This window comes from Geotrypetes seraphini, chromosome 11, assembly GCF_902459505.1.
Source record: "Geotrypetes seraphini chromosome 11, aGeoSer1.1, whole genome shotgun sequence".
NCBI lineage: Eukaryota > Metazoa > Chordata > Amphibia > Gymnophiona > Dermophiidae > Geotrypetes > Geotrypetes seraphini.
The window spans coordinates 103,582,529-103,596,825 of NC_047094.1; the positions used below are offsets into that span (position 1 = coordinate 103,582,529).

The window sequence follows — 14,297 nt, forward strand, 5'->3', positions numbered from 1 at the left end:
GGGATTCCCCCTGCCAGAATTAGCTGAGCGGGGGATCCCTACACACCTCCCTCTGATATCTCTGAACCTCCCCCAACATTCCTTGACCTCCGCCTGATATCCTCTACATCCCCCTGACATCACCCCCATCCCCTCAACATTCCTTGAGTGCCCCACCCATAACTATGGATGAGAAAACGGCAGGAAGCCCACTCCCACCTAAAGGGCGACGTGCTGCAATTGATGGGGCTTCCCACTCCCAATGCATTTTGAGCCAATCAGGGCCCTTGGCCCCGCCCACTGCATTCCAAGATGCATTGGGAGTGGGAAGCCCCATCATTTGCAGCACGTGACCCTTAGGCAGGAAGGAGTGGGCTTCCTTCCTGCCATTTTCACATCTGAAGGTATGGGGGGGTCCAGGAATGTTGGGGGATGAGGGGAGCGGAGATGTCGGGGGAGATCAGGAATGTTAGGGGGATGTTGGGGGAGCTCCGGTGTTGTCGGGGGAGGAGTGTAGGGCTCCACCGCTCAGCTGATCCTGGCAGGGGGAATCCCATCAGCTGAGCTGCCAGGAATTCCCAAAACTGGCTCATCTGATGGGGATTCCTCTGCCATGATCAGCTGATGGGAAGCTTATGGATTTTGGGGGGGTTTCTCTCTGGGTGGTGGGAAGGGGTCGTGACCACTGGGGGGGTGTAAGGGGGGGGGGGGTCATGCCTTAAATCCTCCAGTGATCATGTCAGTTTGGGCACTTTTGTGGAACTTAGACGCAACTCAAACAGGTCTAATTGCCAGCATCTAAGTTCCCTCCAGGAAAGCTTTGATTAAGGCTGCTGTATGTACAGGTTGAAGCCTGCCCAATTCCCACCCATAACACACTTCCCAACATGCCCCTTTGATCTCTGGCCACACAGCATGTTATAAGGGTTACCAGACATTCAGACAGTGGAGAGTGGAGCTGAGAGCAGAGCTGGGTGAACCTGGGGGCGAGTGTTGCACATCCAGAAAGTTGGTTTTGATTATCAGCACTCGGCGGTCCCTGCTATTAGGATGTCCAAGTGCTGATTTAGGCTGGTTTTTGGACATTTAAACTTTTGATTATGAGCCCCTTACTTAATTGGAGTTTGAACGCAAAGAGCGAGAAAGCTTATAAGGCACAATTAGTAGGGTTACCAGATTTGTTTGTGCAAAAAGGAGGACACATGGCCCTGCCCTATTCCGCCTCTGGCCCCATCCCACCCCATTCCATCCCAACCCCGCCCTCATACAAACCTTGTCTCTTCTCAGAGTCCAGACTGCGTCTGGAGGGCCTCCAAGCATGCGTGGATGCAATGCAATGATGTCTGCTATGATCAGCTGTCATCGTATCACATCCACACATGCTTGGTGGCTCTCCAGATGCGGCCCCAAGTTTGGGGCCTTCCAAAATCCAGACAAACACTGGGAGGGGGGAGGGCCATTGTTTTGAAGAGGCGGCCCTATCAGCAGGAAGGAGTGGGCATCCCTCCTGCTGATGTTCCATGCAAAGGTACAGGGGGTGTGTGGGGATTTGGGAGGGGTGTTAGGGGTTTGTGTGGAGTGTCGGAAGGGGGGCTGGGGGAATGTCGGCAGGTGTGGAGGGGTGTCGGGGAGGTGTGGGGTGTCAGGCTTGGCGGGAGAGGGCTATCTTTGGAGGGGGCTGGGGGGATTGTTAGGTGGGAGAGAAGAATGGGGATCTCCCCGCCAGTTCAGCTGATCACAAAAGTAGAATTCCCGATCAGCTGAGCTGGCAGGACTCCCCGAAGCGGAGGTTTTGGGGAGTCCTGCTGGTTCTGCTCCTCAGGGATTCCCCTGCCATGATCAGCTGATGGCAAGCTGTGCACTATTTTTGGGATCCCCTGGCAAAGATAGGAGCCAGAAATGTAGGCTTTCCATGCCTATATTTCTGGCACCTGTCTTTGCGTGAATTGCGCCTACATAGGTGCTTTAGACTACTTACTGCCACCTCCCGCATTGGCCACATATACTTTGGCATGCAATGGCCTAAAGCGCTTACATAGGTGCAATTTTGACACCTTTTATTTAAGCACTGGTAGGCACTTTCTTTTTTGCTGTTTCTTTCTGTTTTAAGTGGTGTTTCTCAACTAACTTAGGCTCTGGTAGGGTGTCTACCGATGCCTAAGTTTTGGCACCATTTATAGAATATCCTGCTCAGTCCTTGAAGTATTCTGATTTATGGGGAAGGCAAAACTCTTTAGCTCACTGTGTTATGTGCACATACCTTCCTGGAAAATGACAAAAGCAAACTAGGAAGAGATCTGGCATGCAGGTGCTGTAATTTGGCTAATACAGCTTCTTCAGTTCACAATTCAAAAATCTCTTAAGAGAAAAAATCAACAGGGGAAGGCAGGGAATAAATGAATTATCCTTTCCAAGTTTCAGCTTGCTAGTGGGGGTGGAAAAACAACCAAGCCTTCTGTTTCCAGGAAGGTTAGGGTTGGAAATTTGAAAATGCTCATTCATAATGTGGACTGAAGGTGCAGCAGAGTTTTGATATACGCAGCTACATTATAAAATATGTGTGTACTACTGGTTATAAAGGTATATAAGGAAATTTTTGCAGATTTTTATAGGTACCCTGTTATAAAATTATACCCACAACAATTTTGAAAAGCCATTTCCCCGGGTGATAGGGTGTTTAAAATATTGACTACCCTGTTAAAGGGTAAGTATGCACATTATTTCACAGTATTTATATATTTACCCTGTTGAATGGACAAGTTCCCGGGGCAAAGTTAGGATACGGAATGTTCAGTTTAGGTAGATGTGCATTTTCAAAATTACACATGCTGATTTTCAGGAAAAAAGTATTCGCAGATAAAGCAGATGTGGACCTCTACAGGCACTGTTTTCCCTTAGGCCATATTTCATGTATGTACTTTTCCTTTGAGAACTATTGCCTCCTGAAACAATTTGGAACAGACAACAAGGAAGAAGATCAAGAGGCCAGCAACTAGAAAAAAAAACCCATTTACTGATGGACAGAATTGGAGACACACCAATAACTTGTCAATTCAACACAAGAAGCTTGATGTAACATTCCCTAAATTTTAGGTTCTAAGTTTAGATTTATGATCATCAAAAAAGAGTTATATTTTCTTATTAGTAGATCATTTTACTGGTAGCACAAAGTATAAAAAAAATCTGGAAAACATCTCATATAAAACCAGACAATTACAAATAGAACTGCAAGCGAGCATTTCAGTTGAAAACCAGGCCAGTCTGAATGCCCCAAACCAAGTGTCCATTCTAATTTTCTTTTGTTTTGTTATTCAGTTTTAATAATTAAATACTGGATGGAAATCAATTTCTTTCACAACTAACCTATGTTAAATCACCATTCAAGTTACAAATGTCTTATTGTGGCCACCTGTGACAATTGTACCAACTGTGGCCTAACGTGTCTGGATAGAAATAGTATCGCAAGACTAACAAATATTGAAGGATAGGACATTTGAGGTCCACTGAGGCCTGTTTCTCAGCCAATATTAACACAGTGGTACTCTACAGCTACATCATTATGCATGCATAAATCTTTATTAACCTTAGAAGAAGTCATTTTTAACCAACTACTTTGCCAGTTTTCTTTCAACTTATTCTCATTTTTGATGAGCTTGTATGGTTGTCCTTCTCTATTTCCTATCAACATCCTGCACTTTTAAACTTTGTGCCCTTATTCTAGAAGTGCCCCTGTTTAGCTGGAAGATACATGGTGATAGTTATTTAGGGCTCTTTTTCATAAACAAAGGAAGAGCTTCTTACTGTGGGACAGTGAGGTAAATGCTCTGACGCTCATTCAATTCCTATGAGCGTTGGGGCATCTACCTCGCCGGTCCGTGGTAAAAAGCTCTTCCACGGTTTAGTAAAACTTAGGGTTGCCAGATTTTTGCTGGGTAAAAAGAGGATGTGCAGCCCCACCCCATTCGGCTCCCAGCACGCCCTGTTCTGCCCCCAGCCTAGGGTTACCAGATGTCAGGATTTACCCGGACATGTCCTCTTTGTAGAGGGCTTGTTCGGGCATCCAGACGGCTTTTCAAAACCCGGCACTTTGTCCCAGTTTTAAAAAACACAAACCGCGTCGGGAGGGGATATCCGTGGACGCACAGATGCAACTCACTGACTGCGCATGTGCGGATGCCCTTCCATCTGACGCGATTTCAAGGAAGCTTTTCAAAACTCGGGCAAAGTGCTGGGGTTTGAAAAGCAGTCCTGGTCCCCGGGCATCTGGTAACCCTCTGCGCGGAGGCCCTCCCGACCAACAAGAACAGGCTGAGAGGGCAGGACTAGGCTGGGTCGTGGCATGAGCGTAATGGGGCGGGAATGGGATGGGTGGAACTGGGCAAGCATGGGGACGGGTCTATGGGTACAAATTTTACGTAAGTAAAATCTGGTAACCCAACCCAGGTCCCACCCCATCCCGCGCACAGCCCTGTTCATTCTGTCCCCCTACCCCAGCCCCACACAAACCTCATCCTCTAGACGTGGCCCCAAGTTCAAAGCTTTTCAAAACCCAGATCAAGTGCCGGGTAAATGTCCTGGTAAATCCGAACATATGGTAACCCTATGAGGAGGGTGTTAAATAGCACCAAATCTTACATGTGATCCTGGGAACATTAAATGCCTCCTCTGCTACTTCATTTATATATTTTCACTTCTCTATTACCCTCCAGGTACTTTAGTTAGATTGTGAGCCTTCGGGACAGTAAGGGAATTTTTCAAGTACCTTTCTTATTTCTAATCTTAATGTATATTTTCTGTAAACCGCTTAGAACCTAACGGATGTAGCGGTATATAAGAAATAAATTACATTACATTACATTACATTTAAATTAATTGAAAGCAAAAACAAAAACAAATGGTGAGCACCAAAAACTCTGCACTAGTTGTTGAGGTAAACATATTGGCACTTGGCTTCATGTTGAAAAAAATAAATTAACAAAGAAATTGAGAGAAGAATATTAGCAAAGAAAAATGTAAATGGAGAATTAGCATGGAAACACTAACAATAGTTTAAAAAAACCCAACTCAAAACAACTGGATTTTATTCATAACATCAATGTCTTTGAACACAGATGCCTCATAGTTCAATAAAGTGTTTTTATGTGCTGTGCCAGCCTATCACCACTTCTTGGGGGAGGATGGTCTGTATGCGGCACAGAGGAGTTGAAGAAGATTGGATACTTTATAATTGTTCTTGTCGTTCAACTTATGGCAGCCCTGAGGTCAAGAGGGACTAGATTGCTGCGCCACAGAGTGCTAATGGCAGAACTGGGCCAAGAACCCTGAATAGGGTTACCAGATTTTTGTCTGGAGAAGCCTGGACACATAGCCACGACCCATTCTGCCCCCTAGCCATGCCCATTCTGCCTCCAGCTCCACCCTGTTTCGCCTCTAGCCCCACCCCCCGCAAAGCCTCATCTTTGTTTTCCAACCTCCGGTCGCATCTGGAGGGTCTCCGAGCATGCGTGGATATGTATGACATCATCCTCAAATGCTCAGAGGCCCTCCAGATGCAGCCGGGAAGTCAGGGTTTTCCAAAACCCAGACAAACTATCAGGTTTTGTAAAGTTCATCCTGGCACCCAGACATGTCTGGGTTTTCCCGAATGTCTGGTAACCCTAACTCTGAAGCCTGATCCCTGCATCATGCTTTACTGAATAAGCCAAAAACTGGCCAAGCAGAGAAATGACATAAATTTGTCGAAGGGTAGAGAGAGCTCTCGTCACTGCTCCATCATTGCTCTGAATTGTTGTGTTTTTGTCAACAGTGCGTTGGCTTGCTCCTGCAGATCCTGCATGGCTTTCAGGTTTGGATACTGCACTGCGGCTGTTTTGGTGGCCAGGGCAAGGTTCTTCAGCAAACCACAGAGCTGGCTGCTAGCGTGAAGGATTTCATTCCTAGTGTCGTTTCCCTGAACATCCTGACAGAGAGTGTCCACCAGCTTCTGTCCTACCATAATGATCAGTTTGCTTTGCGTTATGAAGGTTTCAGGTGGCTGCTTGTTACTTAGGCTGCTGTTAAATACATCAATAGCCTTCTGCAGAGCACCAAAATATAACCTGGCATGGTCTGACAGAGAGTGTCTCGCTGTTGAACCCTCCTTGCTCTTTTTTATCATAGGTGCAGAAGAGGCCTAGAAAATAAAACAGCAAGAGGTCATGGTATCACCAATGTGGTTTATGATGACATATAAATAAATGCAGCATCAGCTGTTAGCATCAATAATAATAAAATTTTAAGCGCGCATGCGCACTCGAAAGTCGTGTTCCCTGTTCCGTCACGACGGAATGAGTGCGCATGTGCACTTAACGTCATAGTCTCCTTTTTTTCAAGCCGCTGCTAGCGGCGCGTCGGAGCTGGACCCCCCGTTGACCCTCCCACCGCTACAAGGCTGACAAACCCGGCAGGAGCATCAGCGTCGCAGGCACACTAAACGCTACTTCGGGTCTTCTACTGGCCTAATTTCCTCTGCCGGGTCCCTGATGACATCAGGGACGCGGGAGAGGAAATTAGGCCAGTAGAAGACCCGAAGCAGCGTTTACTGTGCCTGCGACGCTGCTGCTCCTGCCGGGTTTGTCAGCCCTGTAGCTGTGGGAGGGTCAATGGGGGTTTCGGTTGTGCCGGGTCGGCGGTGGCGGCGGCGGCAACGGGGGGGGGGGGGGGGGGGGGAGAGTCAGGCAGGTGGAAGAGGAATGGGAGGGAGGCAGGCAGGCTGGCATCGGAGGAGGGGTGGGGGGGTTCAATGGAAGGCAGACAGGATGGCATGGGGGGGGTTCCATGAAAACATGCTGCTCAGGGGAATGGGAGGCAGACTGGCATGGGGTGGGGGGTTCGGTGGAAGGGGGATGGGAGGCAGGCAGGCTGGCATTGGAGGGGGGTGGGGGGTTCAATGGAAGGCAGGCACGCAGGATGGCATCGGGAGGGGGTTTCCATGGAAATATGATGCTCAGGGGGATGGGAGGCAGGCAGGCTGGCATGGGGGGTTTCAATGGAAGGGTTATGGGAGGCAACGGAGGGGGTTTTCAATGGAAGGCAGGCTGGCATCGGAGGGGGGGGAGGAAGGAGGCAATGGGGGCACTAAGGACATAGAAAGGGGCACTATGGACATAGGAAGGAGGCACAGGGAGATTCACAGACAGAAAAAATGACAGACAGGCAGCATGCAAGAAGAGAGAGACAAAGAAAAAAAATACCCAGACAGACAGACATCTACTCTAGCACCCGTTAATGTAACGGGCTTAAAGACTAGTTATTGATAATAATGTTGTTAATAAGTACTATTGAATTGTTGAACTAATGGTGGCTCTTGGGATCAGGGTTTCTCAACCCATTCCTCAGTCAGTCTGGTTTTCAAGATACCCACAATGAATAGCATGAGACATATTTGCATACAAGGAAAGAGGTGCATCCATATCTGGATTTTTAAAAGGTTTGGACACATTCCTGGAGGAAAAGTCCATAGTTTGCTATTGAGACAGACATGGGGGAAGCCTTCACTGAGATTGGTAGTATGGAATGTTGCTACTATTTGGGCTTCTGGATTGGTCACTGTTGGAAACAGGAGACTGAGCTAGATGGACCATTCGTCTGACCCAGTATGGCTATTCTTATTCTTATGTTCAAATCTATCTCATGTATGTTCATTGTGTATAACTTGAAAGCCAGACTGGGATTCTCTGAGAACTTAGTTGAGAAACCTTGCTCTGGATAGTTGAATTAAAGAGACATTATCTACATGATAGTAGATTGGTAGTGAGTTAAGAAATGAAGCATGATGAAGGCAGCTTTTTTCTGTATGTTCTTATGTTACTAATAAAGAGGGTTTTGAAAACCAGGCATACTCTGCTCTTTTCCTTTGGATTTAGTTGTTGGTGACTTCCAGTCTTGACTGTAGAACCTGTGCACACTTTTGGAGAATGGAGATGCAACATTAATATCACGGATTGGCTACATTAAATTTTTTTTACATTTTTGAACCATAGCTTCTAGTGCCTATAGAAGAATCAGGATAGCAGGACATTCAATTGACCTTTTGAGCTAATTCGGGGAAATAAATTGTATGCTGCAAACACTGAATGTGAGATAAAGCAGAGATTATCAAGATGATCTTTCTGAATGCTAAAATATACAGGTATTTCATTCTAGGCAGTTCTGGTTAATTATAATTTTTTCTCTCCTATGATTCTCTGTCTCTCACAACCTTAGATTGCAATAAATAACTACCTAGGCTCCCTTTCCATGGAATCTTTCTGTGCTCTGTTTCTCTAACAGATAAGGCAGATTACATGATAGGGTCATGGAGCTAGTAAAAAGGGCCCCGGTGCCATCCAGACATGAGTAAAACCATGGAGATATGATCTCTAAATCAGTGATGTCCAAATAAAGAAAGTCCTGCTAGCAACGTGAGAACTGGTCCAATCTAGAATTTGGCTATGTATATTCAAGAGTGAGAGCTAGTGACTATGCATCTTTCATCTTTCCCTTTGTATGCATCTAACTTTCTAGCCTAATCTAGCTGGCTGATACAGCTCATGTAGGGGTTCCACCCTGTTATGGCAATATGGTAATAACCCCTCTACAGTTAAAAGCATGAATCAGTAGAGTAGATGAAATTCCTGGTGTACTAACCTGTAATTGAACACAGACACAGTTTTCTGTTGCATTTCTTCGGAGACAGTAAGGTTTGCCTTTGTTTTCATCTAATTTGTGTGATGGTGCACTCCTCTGAACCATGCCTGGGTCAGTTCTCTTGGGTACTTGCATACAGAGCTCTGTTTCATCATCAGCTATCATTTTTGACTTCTTATTTTCTTGTCTATCTTTCTGTCTAAAGAGCAACTTTCCATTGGCAATAATAATAGACACAAAGCATTTGATGTCCTCTGGAATTGTGCGAGCCACCATGACAAAACGATCAAGGTCGTCCGAATTACTCTGAGGTTTCGTAATGACCAGGACACTCAGTAGCCAGTTGCATTTGTTGAGCGCTTCTCTGGTTTCCTGCAGAATCTGGAATGAATCTGTAAGAATCTGTAGCTGTTTACTGATCCTGGCTTGAAGGGTAGCATTTCTGAGGTGGGCTGCATTTCCTTTGACGCCTTCAGCAAACTCAAGGAACTCTGCAAGAGATTCTTTTATGCCATCAACAGCTCTGTGGATATCGTCAATGTTCGCCCCAAGATGCTCTTCAGATCTCCATCTGCTGCTCACGTGGATCATTAGGCTTGCTATTGAACTGGCTACTCTGTGCTGGAGTTGAGACAACTTCTCGATGGCTATGTCAAGCTCCAGTACTATTTCTTTGGCTGACTCCTCCGGGGAAAAGGACTCGGAAGAGGCAGTTGAAGATGTGGACAGGGAACTTGCCCTGCTGTCTACACTGGTCACTGACAACCTATCTTGTTCTGGTGTTCTGGAAGGTGGCTTAGGATCTCTTGGTAGTGGTGGAGGGGTGTCATAAGTAGGATCTTTATAAGTATTGTTGCTTCTTTCATTGTAATATCTGTGTTGTGAAATTGGAGGGGAGTCTTTAGGAATATTATAAATGTTCTTGCTGTCCCAATGTTCAGCCCTTTGGGCTGGGGGAATATCATAGATCCCATTTTGTTTCAAAAGTGGCATATCACGTGAAGTGGGCACATCATAAAGAGGTTGATCTGAAAATGTTAACTTTCCATGCACTGGTGGCACATCGTAAATCTGCGTCCTGTTACACCTGTCTTCAGCTTTCGATGACAGAACATCATGCAGACCAGATCCATACTTGATTGGTGGTATATCATAGAGCACCCGCTTTTCTGGAGAAGGGTTTTCACAAACCTGTTTTATAACTGGTTTTTCAGGTGATACTGGCAAGTCATAAATCCATTCTGACTTCTGAGGATTTGGCAAAGTGTTAAAATGGCCTGTGAAGTTTTGAACCTCAGTTGGCGAGGGAGCATCACCTTGAGCATCCTTCTGAGAAATGTGTCTTGAAATTTGGGTGGTAGAAACATCACATGCCTGCAAAAGAAACACACAGGATTTATAAAGAACAACTTATCTGGGGGAGGGCTGTGTAAGGGCAGCTCAGCTATGGTTACAAACGAGCCTTAAAATGCAAGGATATTAGCTTTGCTTACTGGAACAGAGTGCATTACTGGTCTCCTTGGGTTTTCCTTTCCCGCTCACCTCTAGCTTTTTTTATTTTTTTTATTTTTTGTAAAGTGTATTTAAAAAAAAGGCTTTCATGAAATTTCAAAAGTCCTAACTGGTAATGCCTACCAACTTCTTTTCAAGGAGATGTCACCTGCCTAGTCCCTTCTGCACATCACTAGTCATCACGATAGGTAGGACACATTGGAAATTAACTTCTAGTTGTTAGTAATGTGCTAGGAAAAGAGGAACGGTGTAGGTACTTTTCGCTTGATAAAAGATGATCCCCTGGAATGGTATTCACTCCCCCCACTACCTGTGGGAAGAACCAAATCACCCCTAGAGCGTGTGCGAGAAGTTCCGGCAGGCGTAGAGCAGGAAGGAAGTGGTAGGGAGTGGCAGCACTGTATTTATTTGGCTGGTTGGGCTCGGCATCCGCACCAGCAAAGGTAAAAGGGGTGCTGGAGTTCTAGATGGGGGCTCGAGCCCAAGGGTGGTGGTAGGGGATGCCTAGTCCCTCGAGCCTCCCATGGCTATGCCCCTGGTTCCAAGCAGTCAATATTTTTATCAACCAATTAGGATGACCAAAATGAACACTCAGACCTGAAAGGTCTTCCTCTTTCAATGAGAGACTCTTGCTTTGGCGGGTCAACTCCGGCACTCCCACCAGAGTGTGCAATTCTCCTGCTGAACTACTGCCGCCGCCGCCACCACCTCTGCTTCTGCTGCTGTTGCTCCCAATGAGCAGAAGTGGCAGCAAATCAAGAAATGGCAGTGTTCAGGCACACATTGTAAGCTCTGCTGGTCCTCTGGCCCCTCTGACATCAATTCATGTTCTGGGGCAGGGGGCTGGGCAGAGCTGACAGTGTGCACCTGAACAATGTGTCCTGTGCCTGCTTCTTTTTGGTTTGCTTGTCACTACTGCTGCTCAATTGGAAGAAGCGCGGGTGGAGAAAAGAAAACTAGATTGAATGTGGGAGGGGAGAGAGGTGGGATACAGAGCATAGAAAAGGGAGAAAAGAAATGATGGGCAGAAGAGGAGACGCTGGATGAAATGGGGTAGAAAGAAAGAAGATGCTGGGAAAAGCATCAGCTTTGGCACTTTCTCTGACATCACTTCCAGGAGGTCACCCTTGCTATGCCACTGATAGGTGTTCCAAGAATTTGCATGCATTTGTACAGAATATTTATTTATTTATTTATTTATTCGATTTTTTTATACCGTTCTCCCAGGGGTTTACAAGAATTTATTCAGGTACTCAAGAATTTTTTCCCTATCTGTCCTGGCGGGCTCACAATCTATCTAACGTACCTGGGGCAATGGGGGGGTTTAAGTGACTTGTCCAGGGTCACAAGGAGCAGCATGGGTTTGAACCCACAAACCCAGGGTGCTGAGGTTGTAGCTTTAACCACTGCACCACTCTAGAAATCAAAATGTAGTAAAAGTGAGCCAAATACAGGACAATCAAGCCATTGTGACATCACTGATGAGGTTGGCTCTTAGGCATTGGTGGAATGAGGCATTATGATGTCACAATACCAGCTCTGGTTATCAGAGGCTGAAGCTTTTCACACTATTTATTGATTCAATTTTCTATACTGTTCTCCCAGGGGAGCTCAGAATGGTTTACATCAACTTAGTCAGGTACTCAAATATTTTTTCCTGTCTGTCCGGTGGCCTCACAATCTACAGTATCTAATGTACCTGGGGCAATGTGGGCATGAAGTGACTTGCCCAGGGTCAGAAGGAGCAGTGTGGGTTTGAACCCACAACCTCAGAGTGCTGAGGTTGTTGCTTTAACCACTGCGCCACTCTTTCCCCTCCCAATTGAGATTTACACCAGGTTTCAGTTGGCATAAATGCTCATCATGCCTAAAAGTTAGGTGCAGATCCCAGTGCTAGGTGCCATTCTATAAACAGTGCCCAACTCAGAGCACCATTTATAAACTAGCACTTAGGGCCAGATCCTATAACTGGGTGCCAAAAAAAGATAGGCGCCTGTTTCAAGGTAATCCCACTTAGGGGCCCATTACAGAATTGTGCCTAACTAAAACAGGTGCCTTTAATGTAGGCCAGGGTTTCATAAGCTTAGATTATAGGTGCCTAAGTACTTTAGAGAATCACGTCTAAGTCCTCCGCCCCTTTGGAGGTAGGCGCCTAAAGATAGGCATTTATCTTATGTAGAATCGTGTCTGAGAAGATAGGCACCTGTCACCCAATTAATTTTAATTTATTTCAATTATAAGATACTAATTGTTAGGCGCCTAACTCGGGTACCTTTTAATTTAGGCGCCTTTTATAGAATTTTCCTCTTAGTGTTCATTTTTTTTAGCACCAATTTTTCACTGCCCTATCTAGAATTTGGTTTTAAAAGTATAATCTGCTGGTTAAAGCGAAAAAAAGAAATAAAAAAGAAAGAACGGAACAATAATCCCAGTCTCAAAAGCAGTAAAACAAAAATGGGAAAAGTCTGGTACCCGAATCAATCCACAGTAGGGAATTCACTGGACAAATGATTGGGTCTTTTCAATTGTCATAAGAACATAAGATTTGCCGCTGCTGGGTCAGACCAGTGGTCCATAGTGCCCAGCAGTCTGCAAACGCGGCGGCCCTTAGGTCAAAGACCAGTGCCCTACTAGAGTCTAGCCTTATCTGCGCATGTTCTGGTCCAGCAGGAACTTATCTAACCTTTTCTTGAATCCCTGAAGGGTGTTTTCCCCTATAACAGCCTCTGGAAGAGGGTTCCAGATTTATACCATTCTCTGGGTGAAGAAGAACTTCCTTACGTTTGTACGGAATCTATCCCCTTTTAACTTTAGAGAGTGCCCTCTAGTTCTCTTCACCTTGGAGAGGGTGAACAGTCTCTCTTTCTCTACTGTCAATTCCCTTCAATATCTTGAATGTTTCGATCATGTCCCCTCTCCTCTTTTCAAGAGAGAAGAGTCCCAGTTTCTCTATCCTCTTATTGTACGGCAACTCCTCCTCACCACTTATATTCTAATAATTCGACCAGTAAATTATCTACCATGGATTAATTTGAGTTCCAGGCTTTTCCCACTTTTGTTAATCTGCTTATTAAATACAGCTGTAATAGGTGGTTTTATATATGGTACTCTGATCATAGCATGCAATGCTTGCATTTACCATGGGAGAGTTTTGCTGTCGGTAAACTCGTAGTTTCTCTGAGCTGGATGGAATGTCATAGAGCTGTTGCAGCTGAAGATGTTCGCTGGCAGTGAAAGGCTGGGAAAATTTTCTTGTCATTGGGGGGATGGCACCACTCTAATATAACAACAAAGTATCATTATGATCTATTTGATAATAGCAAACCAACCCATTGCTCTCCTACACCTGCCTTAGAAACAGTAGAATAATGATACATGGCGTTGATCATAACAATCATTTTAGAATGTAACATAGTAACATAACATAGTAAATGACGGAAGATAAAGACCTCAATGGTCCATCCAGTCTGCCCACTAGTTATTCCCATTAAAAATACATGATTACATTAGCTTGTCTCTTCTTTGATATTTCTGGAAAATAGAATGTAAAGTCCACCTGGTTCCAACTGCTGAAGTTTCCATCTAATCAAGCCATTGTGCCATCACTGCTGAGGCTGGCTCTTGGGCATTGGTGGAATGAGGCATTATGACATCACAATCTCAGCTCTGGAATGTTCCTACTCTTTGGGTTTCTGTCAGGTAGCATAGTAACATAGTAAATGGCGGCAGATAAAGACCTGAATGGTCCATCCAATCTGCCCATTAGTTATACCCATTAAAAATACATGATTACATTAACTTGGCTCTTCATTGATATTTTTGGGCCATAGACTAAAGTCCACCTGGTATTGTCCTAGGTTCCAAATGCTGAATGCCGTCCAAGCTCACTCCAGCCTGTCCAACCATCCTGTTTGCAGGATATCTACCATAAAGTCTGGCCAGTAACATCCTCATGTTCCAAGTTAGTGGAGTTCCCACTGATGCCCACCCCAGCCCATCCTACATCGTGCAAGTCTGTCCAATACCGGCTTTAGTTCTTTAATTTACATCCTTCATTTTCTAATTAGAGGTCCTCTGTGTTTATCCCATTTTTTTGAATTCCATTACCGTTTTCCTCTCTACCACTTCCCTCAAGAGGG

General features: G+C 45.3%; 1 protein-coding gene across 3 annotated transcripts in view; it reads right to left on the bottom strand.

Moving 5' to 3' along the window:
- Positions 1 to 4,776: 4,776 nt before the first annotated feature.
- Positions 4,777 to 14,297, bottom strand: part of CASS4 (Cas scaffold protein family member 4) — a 150,549-nt gene continuing 141,028 nt past the window's right edge. For all 3 annotated transcript variants that reach the window (XM_033962790.1, XM_033962791.1, XM_033962789.1), the window contains exons 4-6: positions 13,298 to 13,435; positions 8,647 to 10,020; positions 4,777 to 6,151 (exon numbers count right to left, since the gene is read on the bottom strand). In XM_033962790.1, coding sequence (XP_033818681.1) covers positions 5,741 to 6,151; positions 8,647 to 10,020; positions 13,298 to 13,435 — 1,923 coding nt within the window. In that variant the 3' untranslated portion in view covers positions 4,777 to 5,740. The remainder of the gene's footprint in view (positions 6,152 to 8,646; positions 10,021 to 13,297; positions 13,436 to 14,297) is intronic.